We start from the raw sequence: 17,676 nt of genomic DNA, 5'->3' as shown, positions 1-17,676 counted from the left end.
ATTAATTACTTATATTAGTGATTCCGCTCTAACTGTAACTTTTTTGCGTCAAGAATGAGTCATTTATCCATGGTACTGATATGAAATAAATTTGAGTTCTAAAATCACATAAACTCTCTGCACTATTTCATCACTTGCATCTCCTTTCACTAGACGTTTCATAAATCTCAAGGTAGATGGCGTTTGAGTCAAATAAATTCCAATTCAAAAATTCGTTAAATTTTAAAGACAAAAGTTATTGACCCGGAATTTAGTGTCAACTTAAAACATTAACCAAAAAAGTGTCATTTTTTTGTGGTTTGATTATAGAAATTTGAATTTATGAGGTAATTACTTTAAATCATTTATTGTGACAAAAAAAAATTGTAGATAAATTTTGAAAATGAAGATGACGCGGAACTGACATTTAGCTAATATATCATATGTTCTCTTTAAATGACAAATTGTATTATATAAAGAATTATGATGAAATATGTTTTTCATCATCTAATTAATTAATCACCAGTGAGAACAAACAATACAAGACATAACAAATCACAGTTTATACAGTATCACTCATATATTAATACTTCTGTTGTCGTTTTGTATGTGTGTATGTTCTAATGATATACTAAAAGTATCTTCTCCTTCAATTTTGCTGTAGTGTGGAAGTGTGGAAGCAAGCATAGTATTCTGCGTACACTCTCTAAGATTCATGGAAAAATAATGGACAAGTAAATAAGACAATTTTTCAATGTTTACAGGATTTTGTCCTCGAAACAATCGGGTTTTAGATCTAGTTATAGTTTATCACCCATTGGTGATGTAGAGTTTCGAGGCTTTTCTTTCGGCCAGCCTTTTTTCCTTTCCTCTCATGAGTCGAGTCTGCTGGAGCCCGCAGATTCCTCGAGGTCATCTTCCGATGTAAAGGGTACCTCTATATCAACTCTCTTACGCTTTTCAAATGCATAGCTGGTGTCCGAGTCCGGGCTGGGACGCTTCTTGAGACTGGTCTTGAAGGTGGTGGCATCTGCATAAGTGTTTGTTTCTGACTTATCTCCTTACATACAAAGACATCTTTAAGAACAGTAACTAATCTAGGAACGAGTTGTTTGATTAATTCTGGCATATCAATTTGGGAAGTAGTAGTTGCTCTCGCGTAGGAGGTATTTGGGGTGGGTGTACAACGACTCTTTTTTTGCCTCAAATTATAATAAGTTTTCTTTGCACTTTATTTCTTGTATGACAATCTCTTGTTTGAATATGGGACAGTTACGTGATCGTGGCGAATGGTTACCATTGCAGTTTACACACACAATTGGGCCTGCGCAAGTTTTCCCCCTCATGTAAGGGTTTTCCGCAAACACATATTTTATTCTCCGAGCATCGTACCGCTGTATGTCCAAACTTTTGGCATCTAAAACATCTCATAGGAGCTGGTATGTATTGTTTAACCGGTAAGCTGTAAAAAGCTACTTTTACTTTATCTGGTAGATTAGACTTGTTGAACGTGAATATGTGGTTTGCTGTATCCTCAAGCTCTCTATGAACTTTTGTTGGGATTCGTCTTAGTTGACACCATACCTTTTTAAATTTTCAGTTATTTCTTCAAGTGTAATATTTAGCAAGTCTATGATATATGACGCCTCTAGATGTATTCATTGTCTTGTGGGGTGACACTTCAACAGTCATATCTCCTAATTTTACGATTCGTAATAACCTATTCGATTGCGCTTGCGACACCGTTTTGATCAAGAGTCCATCTTTTACTTTCTTAATAGTTTTAACCTCACCAACTAAACCATATAATACCTTCTCAATCCAAAAAGGCTGGCTGGCTTTAGAAAACTCTCTTTGAGACCTCTTTACGATCAGAAACCGGGGGATTCCCACTTTTTCCCGATTAGTATTATTGTTGTCCGTTTTGGGGACGGACGTCCCGAAAGTTTTATTTTGCGGATCCATATTCATATATTGTCCCACGAATAGCCTACGAAACAATATGTCGTCTGCAGTAGAACCTGGAAACTACAGAAAGGTTATTTTCAACCGGAGGGCGCCTGGTGTCCTTAGGACATCGTGACTCACTCTCGTAGAGCCACCTAAGGATTACGGTTTTTTTTTTCTCCTTTTTTTGCCACGCTCGTACGCGAGACCACATGTGTCCCGAGTCTCTGGTGGGCTGTGCAATCCTGTTGGTCCACGGGAGGTATTTGATTTCCCTCCTACCCGCCGGCGATACCGGGGAGAGCATTCCCCTATCCGCCACCTGGGTACGCGTCCGGTCGGGGTTACAGGTGTCCCCCCCGATTATTATTAATATGATTATGATTATTATGATTATTATTATTATTATTATTATTATTATTATTATTATTATTGCTATTAATAGTTTGCCTAAGTAGTTTTGAGTATTCATTAGTGCATTGTTATTTTACATAGTCTGTCTAAAAGTTAGATTTTCGAGATTAGACGGGGAGATAGTATATAACTTTACAATAATTTGGAGTAACTAGAAGTGCTTATATTAAGTCGTCTGGTATTGTACCTGTGCCTGTTGATAGATACTTTAGAGACATTCGCACTTTCATGTATATATAAAACCGGTCGGATCAGTTCCTTGTTTTGTCATCGAAAAAATTTGTCTGAATATATTACTATCTAATAGTTAGTCTAATTAAAAATCATCGGCATGTTAAATCTACAAGTCTCTTCCAGTGATCATAAAAGAAGTCGCAACAATTTAAACAAATACTAAAATGGTTGTTGTTATCTCGTACTTTCTACACAATTAAAGAAATTTTGAACTTTCTGGAGTATAACTAAATGCCTTAACTGCAGTCTGTTTTTGTTGTAGTCTATGTATATCGTTTTTACTTTTGACCAAAACTCACAAAAAATATAATTACTACCTTCATATCTAATCTTACCAATGTTACTTATATCCTCGAGAAAGGATATTGTCAATACTGAATTATTCAATGACAAAAAGTAGTGATTTTCAATCTCACCATCCAGACAATGTTAAACAAGGTATGATAGGAAGGAAAATACAGTTCCTACTGTTCCTACTTTGGCTAAACTGAAAAGGAACCTAGAAAAAGATAAAACTAATATAATTTATTAGGCGTGCCCCTCTCCACACAGTAATTATTTGTAAAATGGGGTGAAATACTTCAAAAAACCGGTGGTAAGTTTTTCTTTATAAATATGCCAGATAACAGTGTCGTTGTAATGGATAACGCAAGCTATCACAGCCGCCTTCCACAAAAAGCACCAAGTTAGATACCAGTTCGCGACAGTAACAATTTAAGCTGTTACTTTATTTACTTTACTGGGCGTTATTTCTTTATTTTAGTAAACTTCAAGGAAAAAGTACTAGCGGAGTTATATATGATGGTTTCCTGGAGAAACTTATTTTTGGCGTTGTTCTAAAGTGTCCGATAAATGAGACAATTACCTTACTCAATTTCTTTATGCGCCATTAGGAGCGCTTATCTATGTTTATTTCCTAACCGAACTATGGTTCAAAAATCCATACACGCAAAGCTCTTCGTTGAAGGTACTTCTGAAGATGTACGATTTGAGGGGGATTATCCTCAACTTCTAATAAAATTTAATCTTTTGTTCTTATTAATTTTTGGACGACCTGGCCGTAAACGATCTTTGATCTGCTCTGTGTTTCTATAAATTTTCACTCAATTTTACTCACCGTGGATCTTGTATATTTTGCGTTCAACAAATCACAGCTTCCTTCGCCATACGCCATGCTCACTTTCTCCACTGAGAGACATGTACCATTACTGGAACTAGCTACTTACCTGTTCATTTCAAAATTAAATTTCTGTTATCTATTCTCTTGCTCATAAAAATTATGCGAGTAATTTTGAAAATGAATTTTAAAAAATGGTGTTTCTTTGTATCGACATTTATTTTTTGACCCTCCCTGTATATTTAATATTTACTGCAAAAAATGATCAAGGAAAAATTATAGTGGAAGTGTGCGACCATTTTTCTGGAAGTTGAATTGAATTTGGAACAAATTCTAGCCTTAACTCTATATGATTATAAGAGTAAATTTGTTACCTACGCCTGTGGACGACCAGTAAATTTGGTTGTAAGGTTTCATTATTCTGCTCCAATCAGAAACATAAAATAACTAATTAGTAAGAAAGTTTCCGTTACAATTCCAAAATTTGCATTTTCTTATCAAGCATAACAAAACCTTGATTAAAAGACTGCTCGTAACATTTATTTATTCACCAATATTTGGTTTAGCTCGGTCTGACCATGAATCCTGTTAATCTCCTTATAATTTGCGTCAGTTTAATGTAAAATATGTATTTTCAAATTAAACCGCTCCGCTGAATATACAGAGTGACTGGCAACGTATTATACATAGCTTTAAGATCGTATATATTTATAAAAAAAATGGTTCTAGACAGGAACAAATTGTTATAGATAAATTTGCGGTTATTAATCCATAACTGTAGCCAAATACGTCATAACTGTGTAACTGTCGACGGAAAATAAAGAAAAGTGAAAGGAACAAAAATCCTCAAAAAATAAAATGACTGTACCTTTCATTGAATCGTATACATTTTTTTTTATTACGGATGCAAATCACCGGACTGTAGATAATCATCGACTTTTGACATATGATGTACCTACTTATTGAACCGAGCGTGGAAAGGTGATTTTAGGAACATATTTTCTTTTCCCCCCAGCCGCATTTTGAGCTTTATTCAACTTCAATGCCATTTAATCAATTTTAAATTATAATTACATACCTCATTACGGGTTGGTAATAAACCTCTTTTTTAAACTTGGTTTACCTGAAATTTGTACACACCTAAAATATTAGATAGTTATATTCGCTTATAATCAGCTGAATTGAAAAAAAAACCTTTCTGGTATGGCCCGTTTAATATAATTATTAACTAAAATAATTGCAAATGTAAAATAAATTAAATCGACTAGCGTCGTGAAGTCAGTGCTCGCATTAGTCTAAACCTGAGTTAAAAATAATTCAAAAAAATTATAAAAACAGGCTATTAGATGGTGTAACGCGAAATGTTGCAGTTGGAATGAAGCCCCACTTATTTTCACTTGTCAGTCAGTCAATCATATAGTCAGATACTGACAAGAAACATTTGCCTCCATTTGATTTTATTCTTCGATAAAGCCTGCAGGTCCTGCACTTCCATTTCCGTCAGGTCATTTTGAACAGCTTGCGGGACCTACCTCTTCCCCTTCTTCCAGTTATCCCCCACCTAAGATTTACATGGACCCAGCTACCTTAATCTTTGAGCACTTGTAAGCTCTGAGCGCTTTAAGATCCATATTAGTAGTTCTTAGCCACTGATCCTCTCTTTTGTTCTCACCAAATATTCTACTCAATACTTTTCTTTCAAATATTTCCAATGGTGAGATTGTTGAAAATCACCACTAATGATAAGTGAATAACAGTATTGATAAACACTTCATAACCAAATTATTTTGTTGGTTTCCAGTTTAAAAACTATGTCTTGAACCAGCTAGAAAGTATGTTTACAAAATTTTTTTACGTAGTTTTGAAATCGTATCATAATTCTAATTGGACAGTTGAGGAAAGAAGCTATATTAAAAGGTGCGGGTTATTGAGTGCTAGAAAATTTTCTATAAAACAAAATATAGGGGAAAGTTTTAACAACATTCTTGTGTCATCCGATCATCTAATTTCAAATGTGAATTCTAGTAAATATTCCTGGCAGTATCCAACAGAACTTTAGCTTTCCTCGAGGAACCACCCATAAAAATGTGACAACGACGAGAATATTAGTGAGGAGGAAGATGATGTGGTGTAGGGATGGGGGTATTATTGAATTGAAAATTTGTTGAAGAAAATGCTTTGAAAGCGTATCATTATCTAACTTTTTACATATTTTAACAGTCTTTTTTATTCAAATTATTGGAGTTGGACTAATCTGTTACCCCTGACTAAAAAAACACCCACAGAGTTTGATCACTTGTATTCTATGAATATTCTACCTACACGCTCTAAGCTTTTGGAGAAAATAATCGGCAAGCATATAAGAACATTGCTCAATATTGCTCAATAGATGATGTTTTTGAGATTTATGATAACAATATTACTGCCCTGCTTTTACTTGATTTTAACAAAGCCTTTGATATAAATCATGTCATTTCCCACATCACACATGATATGATATGTTTGTATAATACAAATGTTCAGGTTTTAACTGTATCTGGCAAATTCCCAGAAGGCCGACTTTCATTAAAGGCTTTTGATTCAGCTTATCAAACCTCTTATTTTTATTATTGTCATATCAATATCTAGCTGTGCCAGCTGTCTGATTTTCTTAGTCCTTTGCTACAAAAGTTAATTTGGGATATAATTTTGTTAATGTTAATGTTATTAACCACAAATGTGGTAAACGGCATTTGAGTTACGAGTTTATTTGGCACGAGCGAGGTACAGCGGAGCGAGTAATTAATAAAGGAATGAGTAACAAATTTACCAAACGTGTTGCATACTGTACTTTTTCTACGACCGTTCATTTTTGCGTACATTTCTTCAGAACAACATTAAGCCGTGCGGTAATGTTCACCGATCTAGCCGAGCCGAGCCACTTCGCATATTTCCGGGATATTACCGCACGGGGTTGGGAGAGGATGTTTTCGGAGATTTTGTCGTTTGTCAATTCCGGCGGTCATGTAAGTCAATATATTCGTGTTGTTTTGCAAAAGTGTATTCAAAAACTAACGGTCGTAGAAAGATTGTAGTATGCAACACGCTTGGTAAACTTTATGAACCCACTGGTTTATTGAGCACTCGCTCCGCTCGTGTCACTTAAACTCGTTTACCACACTTGTTGCGTACACACAAAAATTATCGAATTACTCAAAATTTCGTACCTATGAAAGGTTTTAATTTTTTGCTAGGTGTGTATAAAATATCTGTAAGCATTAAAAAGTCGGGAAGGAATAAAAACAAGCGATTTGCTTATGTTAAAATATTTTATTTTAAAAAATATCAAATACCGGAATGCTTTCCATATTTCAACTTAAGTAAATTTAAAAAGTGTAAAGTGATGGAAGTTCCAAATCGTCTTACATGTCATTTAACTGCTGAAAAGGCCATTAGAGCTGTTGTTGTTATTGAGGAGGGCCGAAGCCAAAGGTACATGGTAAACTTGCTGAATATCCAGCAAAGTACCATGTCTCGAAAGGTAAATCGGTACAGAGAAACAGGACAGTACACTAGAAGGGAAGGACAAGGTCGCCATCGCATTATATTTCGTGCTGATGATCGTTTTTTACTGCTCTAAGGCAATAGTTATTGAATGCTAGCGGGGAGTTAACATCACTGCTATGAACTGGCCTGTAGGAAGCAGTGACTCAAATCTGCTTGAGCATGTCTGGGACCATATGGGCTGGCAGATTTAACAACATTGAAGACCAACCAACTTCAAAATATGATTTTACGAATATGGAAAGAAAGGTATTCAAGGTATTTTTAAGAGACTCCCGAGGCGTACGGAGGCATTAATAAGGGCTAATTTCTATATTCTTGTTATATATTTTAATTGCATTTTTGAAGAATTAAAGTTTTCTTTCAACGTGTTCAAGCATGTGTGCTTTTTTTGCATAATTTTTTGCTATTTATATTTCAAACTGTTGCAAGAACATAAATTATTACATGAAATCATACAGCGATGCAAAAACAAAATTTTTTAAAATTGCAAGTTATGCGATAATGTTTGTGGGGTGTGCGTTATTATTATTATTATGAAGGTCGGAATTACTTGTTGACAAAGGGTCGATCAAAGGCCAAGACGATATATTTTGAAACACACTTTATTCTAAGTATTCATTTAGGAGGAACAAAACTAATAGCGTTTGTAGATTGTTGGTTGCTCTTTAGCGCGAACTATTTTAATATACAAGGACATTGTGGTACAAAAATTGGAGGCTCTTTCGATATTTTTTTCTGTACCGTTCGACCTTTCTCATTCGCTTTCGGCTAGAAACAACCATAAGTGCCATTTGATCCGAAGGTTAGAATTTGTGTATACATTAATCTCATTAAACATGCAAATCACAGGCGACCGTTCGGTGCAGTACCTTTCTTTCGCGGATTGTCGTCATTTAAATGACTTGCATGTTGCGTAAACCATTTCTTTCACGCCACATGTTTTCTGTCACTGCGCTGCGACAATCTCGGACTCGGTCAGTTCGAAACGGACCCCCAAAAGGGGATGTACCCAGTTTCCACGCTAGTACCGGGTGGTTCTTCGAGTGATTTTATCTTTCGAGTCGCGCACTTTCGCGTAAATGAAACAATAAACATAAACCCTTTGACGTCAAAGCGCTTTGATTATAAAACTTAATTGGTCTTTATTTTTTTTCGCTCCAGATTAAGTCGATTGCAAAGTCTTCGCAAAGACGTCACTACGAAAATTGTCGGTTTATAGATATATTATCGCACACCTACGATTTGATATATAACTCGATTAGAAAGCTCTTTCGAGACAGTCCGAGTTCACCTGCCTGTAGAAATACTGTGAATACTACCGTCGTCATGATGATCTCCACCGACGTTGGAATCAAGTAAGACCAGTTGAAATGATATGTATCTCGTGTTTCGGCTATTTCGCGAATGATTTATGACGAGCTTCGACGGTTTTTGTTTGGCAATCTATCTCGAACGTTGATAAAAAAAAAATTTTGCTCGCGGTGTCAAGGTTGTTTGGGGCGAGCCCGCCTTTTGAGTGATCTGCAACGTTGTATTTAGGATATCAGCAATTATATCGCCGAATTGTAATATGGAGATTCTCGGCTAGTGTCGTCTAATTTAGATAAGTGAAACAGTTTTTTTTTTAATTTTCTGCTTTAATTTCAAATAAGTTGTTTAGTAATAAACAGTAGTATTTTCCGAAAATTTTGTGCGGCATATTTTACCACGCATATAAAGCAACAAACTTTCTAACTGTTCCAAGACAGCATTTTTTGAAGAGCTTTGTGTTTACAAATTTTACAGGTTAATATTTATTCAGCACATTAGAAATAATTGTGCTGTATTGTACTCAATTGACCTTAATCAAGCCTATAATACATGTTGATTCAGGAGACGACGATAATTATATTAATTGTAAAAGCAAAATAATACTTCAGATTCAAAGTACATCTACAAAAATAAATAAATGAAAGTCCTCCCTAAAACCCTTAAAGTTGCAGAAAGTGACTAATGCTAATATATATTTGCTAAAATTTATACACAATATACATAAAATACAAAGTTTAACCTAGATAATATAAAAATTTTAAAACAAATATTACTTTAAATTTGCCATTTAAAATAAATAAATCGTCCATGTAAATCTTAGACTTCTCTTGGACATTCTCTACCTGTTTGTTATTTACTCCTTTTTATGCATTTATATTTATGAAGTTTTATTGCTTCTAAATATTTTTTCTAATCGCCTCTCTGAAATACCCAATTATACACCGAGCTAGCGTTCAGAAAGTGTGATTTTACCACGCCAGTGGTCATTTCCTACGATCGCGAGTCGCTTCGGATATTTCCGGGCTTGAATTTTGACATTTTCCAATTCTGACTGTTCCCGAAAAATAATGGGCGTAGAAAAAATCACTCATTTATTAAGCACTAGGTCCGCTCGTGTCAAATACTTAAACTTAAAACTTAAAAACTTCCAAACAACTGGATGTGCGCATAAAGAGAATTGTTAAAAATGAACCCAAACAATCCAAATTTTGGCTTCTTTAAGTCAAATAGAGGGGATTATAAGTGTCACAAAAGACAATCCAAACGTTTGGTTGTAGCAGGTTTAAAAGCACGAAAGACCGCGAAAAAACGCCCTCTTTCAGTAAATAACACAGTTTATCCATCATTATTCATTTTTTGCTGAGAAACAGAATGTTCGGAACTCTTTTTTTCTTTAATTTTATTTCTCGTCCAATTTAACTAAATGATATTTTAGAAGTGCCACAAAAGGTATCATTAATGATGAATTTGTATCCAAATCATAAAAATGTTGTTATATCATCGTTAATACAAAATCCACTAGTTTAATATTTTCATACATGTTTTTATTTATTATCCAAAATTTCTCAGGTTTTGTTTTCTGAAAATATTAAATATAGTTAAAAAAAAGAAAAAATAACTACAAAAAAATTGCCAAAGGGAAAATGGGGATTTTGTTTATCGTAACTTTTGTTTGACAATTAAAAACTACAATAAATTTAAATTGCCTGCTTTCACGCCACTGTACATATTGTTATTCTATATAGATTTTTAGAATTTACTTACTTCTACGGAGAGGACCCACTGCAGCTTTAAAGATTTTAATACAAAAGTATATCAGAAAAAAATAGACAAAATGTCAACTTTGACCTGACTCATTACTTTTATTTTTATATATGGGCCCAAAAACAATTATTGAGGTCATAATTATTGAAGAAATGGTATTTCGCATAAACCTTTGGATAAAACTTTAAAAAATCAATCACATTGCGGAGGCAAGGTCTTAAGATATTTTTGAGATTTTGCCTCGAGGGTGTATTTGAATCTTTATAGATTATCCAAACCAGATCCTTTCGAGGAAGAGCGATTTGTTCTATTTTAACAACGTTTCGATGCCTTGGTATATACTGACATCGGCTTATTTGTTGCAGTATTGTAATCGACGACTTCGACTCCTTAAAGGAAGCGAATAATAAGGAACAAAAGATAGGGCAGGGAAGTGGAAACGCAGCGCCACCTAGAATTTATACCAGATCGTTTTCAGACGCGTCCATAAAGAAAATATTGGTGAGTAGCACGGTTTTCGTTAACAATCATTGTCGGTTAATTTTTTCATTAAACGGTGAAAAAGATCACATATTCCAGCCATAGTATAGCCCAATGCTACAAGCTTTTCCAACTCTATGAATGGTGGTGAATGTGCATCCATATGTGGGCCGCCTGCTTCGCGATAACAAAAGAAATACATTCAAATTGTTTGCATGTTTTACGAATATCTAAATATATTTCTTAATTCTTTTATCTCGATAAAATGTTCGTTTTCCATATACGCGTCTTATAGATAATTTCATCAAACTGTGGACTTTCTTGGAGTTTATGCGTCGAACGATTTAACGGTGATTGAATAAAATGGAAAAATATTTACTAACCATTTTAATCAAAATAAATAAGAACTAAAAGTTCAGATTTTCACGAAATTAAATATTTTGACATGACAATTGTTTCGACAACACCGTGTCTTTACCAAATTTAACATTTACAAGCTACCTGCTACTATATATCCCGAAAAATGACCATAAAACCTTAATTAATGTTGTTGTGAGAATTTAAGTTCAATAAAGGAGAGATATGTAAATCTAATTTCATCGTTAAGCAATACATTTGAATGTCTCATTTTGTTAATCTCCATGGCTTCCAATAAATTTAATTTTCCACTTTTTGTGGCTGTATGTAAAATATCAAAATTGTCGTCAAAAATGTGTTTTTCTGTGTTTAAGTGTGTAGAATAATTAGAATCCAGACTATTGTTTTTAAACGCTCTTTTATGTTCGTTAATGCGTTTCTTGAAGGATCTACTATGAATTTTAGGACAATATCCACATTTCAACCGATAGACACCTGATTTTTGGGATTTTGGACATTTCGTTTTATTGTTTTTCAAATATTTTCCTATTGTGTTGTTAGTTCTGAAAGCTATTTTTAAACCACATTTTGACAAATGTTTTGAAACTTTTTCACTAGGTTCTCCTATGTATGTAATTGTTTTAAATTGTTCGTGTTCTGTATTAGGTTTCGGATAAATAGAGTTTACTGTTGTCTGTATTTGTTTTTTATTTATAATTTTATCTATAATGGACGGATTGTAGCCGTTGTTCAGTGCAATTTGTTTAATGATATTAAGTTCTTTGTTGTAATTTTCTGTTGAGTGTGGCGTATTAAGAAGTGTGTGTATAAAAGAGTTAAATGCAGCCATTTTGTGTGTATAAGGGTGATTTGAGCTGTTATGTATGACTGCGTCCGTGTGTGAAGGTTTATGATATATTGAAAAATCTAATTTGTTTTGCGCTTTCGTAATAATTAAGTTTAAAAAATTAATAGAGTTATCTTGTTCAATCTCGATAATGAATTTTATACGATTATGTATTGAGTTAATGTAATTTAAAAAAGAATTCAATTGTCTGTCCGTTCCATCAAAGCAAGCAAAGACATCATCCACGTATCTATACCACCATAAAAAAACTTTTGCTTAAAGGATGTTCTAGTACGATATTTTCCAAATTATTTATAAAATTCTCGGCTAACAAAGGACTCAGTGGGTTTCTCATAATCAAACCTTCTTTAGAGATATAAATCTGTCAAAGACAAGTGTTGCGTTTTAATTTTGTTGATTAATTCAAAAGAATTTTTTATTGCAAATATTGGTTTAAAATCTGTGTGGAACTTTAATCTCAAAGAATATATTTCAAAAACCAACAATTTTCTTAAACCAGAACTTTTCCAATGTATCAAACACGATCCTACCGAGTTATATCAAAGACAAGTCAAGGAAGTAATTACTAACTCCACACTATTTAGTGACAAAGACAAATATTTTTTAACAATTATGAATCCACAACCGCCGAAATTATATTCTTTAGTTAAATTACATAAACAACATATGCCTATTAGACTAGTCGTGTCTTATGTAACAGCTCCAGAAGTTAAACTTTCTACAAAATTAGTAAATATTTTAAAGTTCCAGTCAGATTTTAAACCAAAATTTGCAATAAAAAATTCTTTTGAATTAATCAACAAAATTAAAGATATCAAAATCCCTTCTAAAGCAACACTATTGTCTTTTGATGTACAAAACTTATTTCCCAGTATTCCACCTATGGATGTGATAGATTTAGTAGATTTCACCCTAACTCGGAAACAGGTTAACCCATTGGTGAAACAAGATTTATTAGATTGCTTAATAGCATCTTTAGACCAAAATTATTTTCAATTTATTGGAGAGATTTATATCTCTAAAGAAGGTTGGGTTATGGGAAACCCACTTAGTCCTTTGTTAGCCGAGATTTTTATGAATTATTTGGAAAATATCATACTAGAACATCCTTTAAGTAAAAGTTTTTTATGGTGGTATAGATACGTGGATGATGTCTTTGCTTGCTTTGTTGGAACGGACAGACAATTGAATTATTTTTTAAATTACATTAACTCATTACATAATCGAAAAAAAATCACTATCGAGATTGAACAGGATAACTCTATTGATTTTTTAGACTTAACTATTACGAAAACGCAAAACAAATTAGATTTTTTCATTTATTATAAACCTTCACACACAAAATGGCTGCATTTCACTCTTTTATACACACACATACTTCTTAATACGCCACTCTCAACAGAAAATTACAACAAAGAACTTAATATCATTAAACAAATTGCACTGAACAACAGTTACAATCCGTCCATTATAGATAAAATAATAAATAAAAAACAAATCCAGGCAACAGTGAACTCTATTTATCCGAAACCTAATACAGAACACGAACAATTTAAAATTACATACATAGGAGAACCTAGTGAAAAAGTTTCAAAATATTTGTCAAAATGTGGTTTAAAAATAGCTTTCAGAACTAACAACACAATAGGAAAATATTTGAAAAACAATAAAACGAAATGTCCAAAATCACAAAAATCAGGTGTCTACAGGTTGAAATGCGGATCTTGTCCTAAATTTTATATTGGACAAACAGGTATATCCTTCAAGAAACGCATTAACCAACATAAAAGAGCGTTTAGAAGCAATAGTCTGGATTCTAATTATTCTACACACTTAAACACAGAAAAACACATTTTTGACGACAATTTTGATATTTTACATACAGCCACAAGAAGTGGAAAATTAAATTTATTGGAAGCCATGGAGATTAACAAAATGAGACATTCAAATGTATTGCTTAACGATGAAATTAGATTTACATATCTCTCCTTTATTGAACTTAAATTCTCACAACAACATTAATTAAGGTTTTATGGTCATTTTTCGGTATATATAGTAGCAGGTAGTTTGTAAATATTACATTTGATAAAGACACAGTGTTGTGGAAACAATTGTCATGTCAAAATATATAATTTCGTGAAAATCTGAACTTTTAGTTGCTATTTATTTTGATAAATGGATTTTCATCAAGTAAAAGCCACCTCAGTTCAAAGAATTCTAATTCCTTTATGGAGTTATATTTTCTTCCCTCCTTGCCTCTCTTAATCTGAGCATCTTGTGAGTAGGATTTGTGTCTTTATTTCGTATTTATTTCGAATTCCATTATATTTGTTCTCCTCACAGGATCGTTCGCCAAGATCTAATTTGGTAAAATGTTGCTCCAACTTCCGATCAACAGTCTTGAGTTGTTTTCTATTTGCATTCAGTACTATGGCGATTTTTCCAGCTTTTCCCAGTGCAATTGTTAAGTTTCTTCTGTTCTTACATTCTTGTACAGAATCAATGAGGATGCTTCAATTCTCAATATTTTACTGGGATATTTCTTGATTGAGAACATTAAACAAGAGTAAATCAATCATGAACCTTAAGCCGAATTTGTAATCAACTAACCTGGCAACACTGCGTTGAGCTTGGAATGTAAATACCACATCTTCCAAGGAACTACATTTCTTAGTTTTTTATTGTTAGAAACAGCAAATAGTAACACAATAGCAGTTGTAGCTTAGAGTCGGACATTAAAATGACTGTCTTTTAGTCCTCTTATGAGAGGACACACACTTTAATCAGCCTTTGTCGACGAGCATTGAACTTTATCCTTTTATCCATTGGGCTTGGGCTGGTATCATATTTAATTTTTACTTCAATATTCCTCTGTGAAAGATTACTAAAAAATACATTCATTGTTCAATAAGAAAATATTGAAGCCATTTTTTAGAATCTCTACAATTAGCTGCAATTTTCTTTAAGATTAGGTTGGCTGGATACTACTTGAAATCTTGTTTCCTTGTCTCTATACCAAGCTTTGCAAAGCGTGTCGCTTTTTATTAAGCGAAAGTCCATCACAACAGAAATTAATAAATCCGGGATCAAGAACTTTATCAGTCGAACGAAAGATTTATTGTCGACGCGTTTCGACTCAAAGCAATATAAAGTTCTAGCATGGTGAAGGATGCAAATGCACCTCTTGAAGGTTTGAGTGATCCGAGGGATCCCAAATTTTGTGCACCAGTTTTACATAATCGAAAGGTTTCACAGATTTCAGGAATTTGACTTTGATATTTGATAATTTTTAAATTATGCGGATTTTTTTTTTGTATTCCGCTGCAATGAAAAAAATATCTTAAAATAAATATTTTCAAAAAGTGAAGTTTTCTCCGTGCTATCAGTGCTTAAGTTAAATAAATAAATTAATTGAATATTAGATACATAAATTAATAATAATATAATAAACTAAATCCGCGAAATGCATATACATTTTTACCCAATACTTTGGGACGAAGGCTTAAATTTATTTTTCCTCAAGGGTTTATAATTTAATCTTTGTCTACCTAATGACTTTGATCTCAAATCCTTATATTTATAAAGCTTTGAGGGAATGACCTTGTTTTTATTAACCTTAATTTAAATTGGCTTAAGGTTATTAGAAATTGGCTTAAAACGGATAAATATTATGTAAAAAATATTGGCTTTGTTTCAAAACTTTGTTATAAAACTAGCAAAAAAATACATCTAGGTTTCTTATACATCGGCACATATTTATTAAGTTAAATTAATTGGGAGCTGTACGGCAATAAGTATACGTCGTAATGATGTTACACATGCCTATATAATACGATATTCGACATCCAAAATGTGATAAATTTTATAAAGAAGTTCTAGCACTTTATTTACTCACCCCAAACGATTATGTTTTCTAAATAAATTTTTACACCCTATATACTTTCACACAATTTTTTCAATTGCTAGACTACTCTCTACAGTATCTACAACTTTCACTTCGCTTACAAAAAAAAATCATCTCAGCTATCACTTCACACGTGAACTCTTCTTCTACACATGTTGGTTTCATTTCTTCTTTTTAGGATTTTCCACCTTTCACATTTTACCCACGTCTTGCAATATGTAAGACACGGTTTTTGAACTTGCGATGTTAATAACAACACAAAATACAAGACCTGTTAATTCTTTTGACATATTAATAATTAATAATAATTAAGTTGGATGCTTATCCAAAATGTCCATGACGTTCTGTTGTTTTCATTTTTATAATATGTCGTCTTAAAAGGCTTACTAAGGTATCCCAAATGCAATCTAGCTTACCCTTAGCCTTTTCTCCTGAAAATGCAAAGCTATTAAACAGCTCAAATTTAGAGAGCATGGTTATAAACAAGTTAAAGGTTGCATAGAGAAATCTAAAATTAATTTATTGACGTCGCCACTCTCATAGGATACTAAAAAGTTTCTATGCGTTACTTTAGTACTATCATAGTTTAATTGCTGTAACTGTGTAGGTATTCATGCCTTGTCTAGATAGTATGGTATTCAATAAGTTCAAAACTAGACCTGGTTGAATATGCTCAATCGCACTGCTAATTTATTGCAAAATCATTCGATGGGCAACACCACCCTATCTGTACAACAAAATAAATTAACTAACCGTATCTTGGCGTGTCAGATCTCTGATTTTTGTTTTTGTTCTTAATGGTTAAAGCAATAAAAGTTTTATTAATATTAAGATTATTTTTATTATTATTAAATACTTTTATTCCAGCAGATTTTATCCATGATAAGCAGATATTTTAAAATTCTCTCTCAACGTGCCGTGTGGTATACAAGAAACATTAATTAGTATTTAGACCTGACTCCATTAACAAATAAATCTAAGCTATTTCAGTGATCGTAGGGATTATTGACAAAGGTAATTCGAATTAAACTGCAAATCTTAGCTGATCGAAGTGGAAGTTTTATTTCACTTTGTGTGTTTGATGTTGCAGGAGGAAGCGGAGCAGAGAAAACACGAGTTCTGGAAGTTGCTGGACGAACACACGGCCGTAATCGAGAACCTCAAGAGAATAGAAAAGTTCGAGCATAAAATCATTTGAGCCGACGACGACGAACAACGATCATCCGACAGTTTTAGGTCTCATATCACGATCTAGAACGGCACGACGCACACTTATGTAAAAACGATTTATTGTTGTAATACCTTAGGATTACACTGGAAACACGTAACTAAAGTAATCTAAAATGACGGAAGGCATTTAGGTAGTATTTAGTAAAAAAACCAAAACGCCTTATATAAATAACGCCATGTCTATATATTCGACATTTGCGCAAGTCCAGATCGGTTATGCTCGCGATCTTCGCGCCATCTGTCGATTGCCTTATCAAATATAGTTGTACAATCTAGTAGGAAAATTTCAGTAACGAATATGGTAGACTGTAAATTGGAAAGACTGAAGATTAACGTTTTATTGTTTCCGTAATACGCGCAATTAAATCCCCCGTAAATTGTATAAATACGTAGCAATAATTTATCCGTTGCAGGATAAGCGAGACGAGGTTACTTTGTGTAACTAACGCGTTAGCTGTAAGGTTTTATTATGCAGAATGATAGTTTTACTATTTTGCTAGTAGTATTATTAAACGGTTAGCAAAG

General features: G+C 33.2%; 1 protein-coding gene across 2 annotated transcripts in view; it reads left to right on the top strand.

Moving 5' to 3' along the window:
* LOC132702337 (uncharacterized) overlaps positions 1-17,676 on the top strand; it is a 39,837-nt gene extending 22,161 nt beyond the window's left edge. Inside the window, exons 1-3 of one of the 2 annotated variants that reach the window (XM_060670924.1) lie at positions 8,441-8,592; positions 10,678-10,813; positions 17,012-17,676. In XM_060670924.1, the coding sequence (XP_060526907.1) occupies positions 8,564-8,592; positions 10,678-10,813; positions 17,012-17,119 (273 nt within the window). In that variant the 5' untranslated portion in view covers positions 8,441-8,563 and the 3' untranslated portion in view covers positions 17,120-17,676. Of the gene's footprint in view, positions 1-8,440; positions 8,593-10,677; positions 10,814-17,011 lie in introns of those variants that run through there. The other variant, XM_060670916.1, reaches the window with a different exon arrangement.

This window comes from Cylas formicarius, unplaced genomic scaffold (assembly GCF_029955315.1).
Source record: "Cylas formicarius isolate icCylForm1 unplaced genomic scaffold, icCylForm1.1 PGA_scaffold_10__41_contigs__length_53128322, whole genome shotgun sequence".
Taxonomy (NCBI): Eukaryota; Metazoa; Arthropoda; class Insecta; order Coleoptera; family Brentidae; genus Cylas; species Cylas formicarius.
This window is presented reverse-complemented; position numbering and strand designations above follow the sequence as displayed.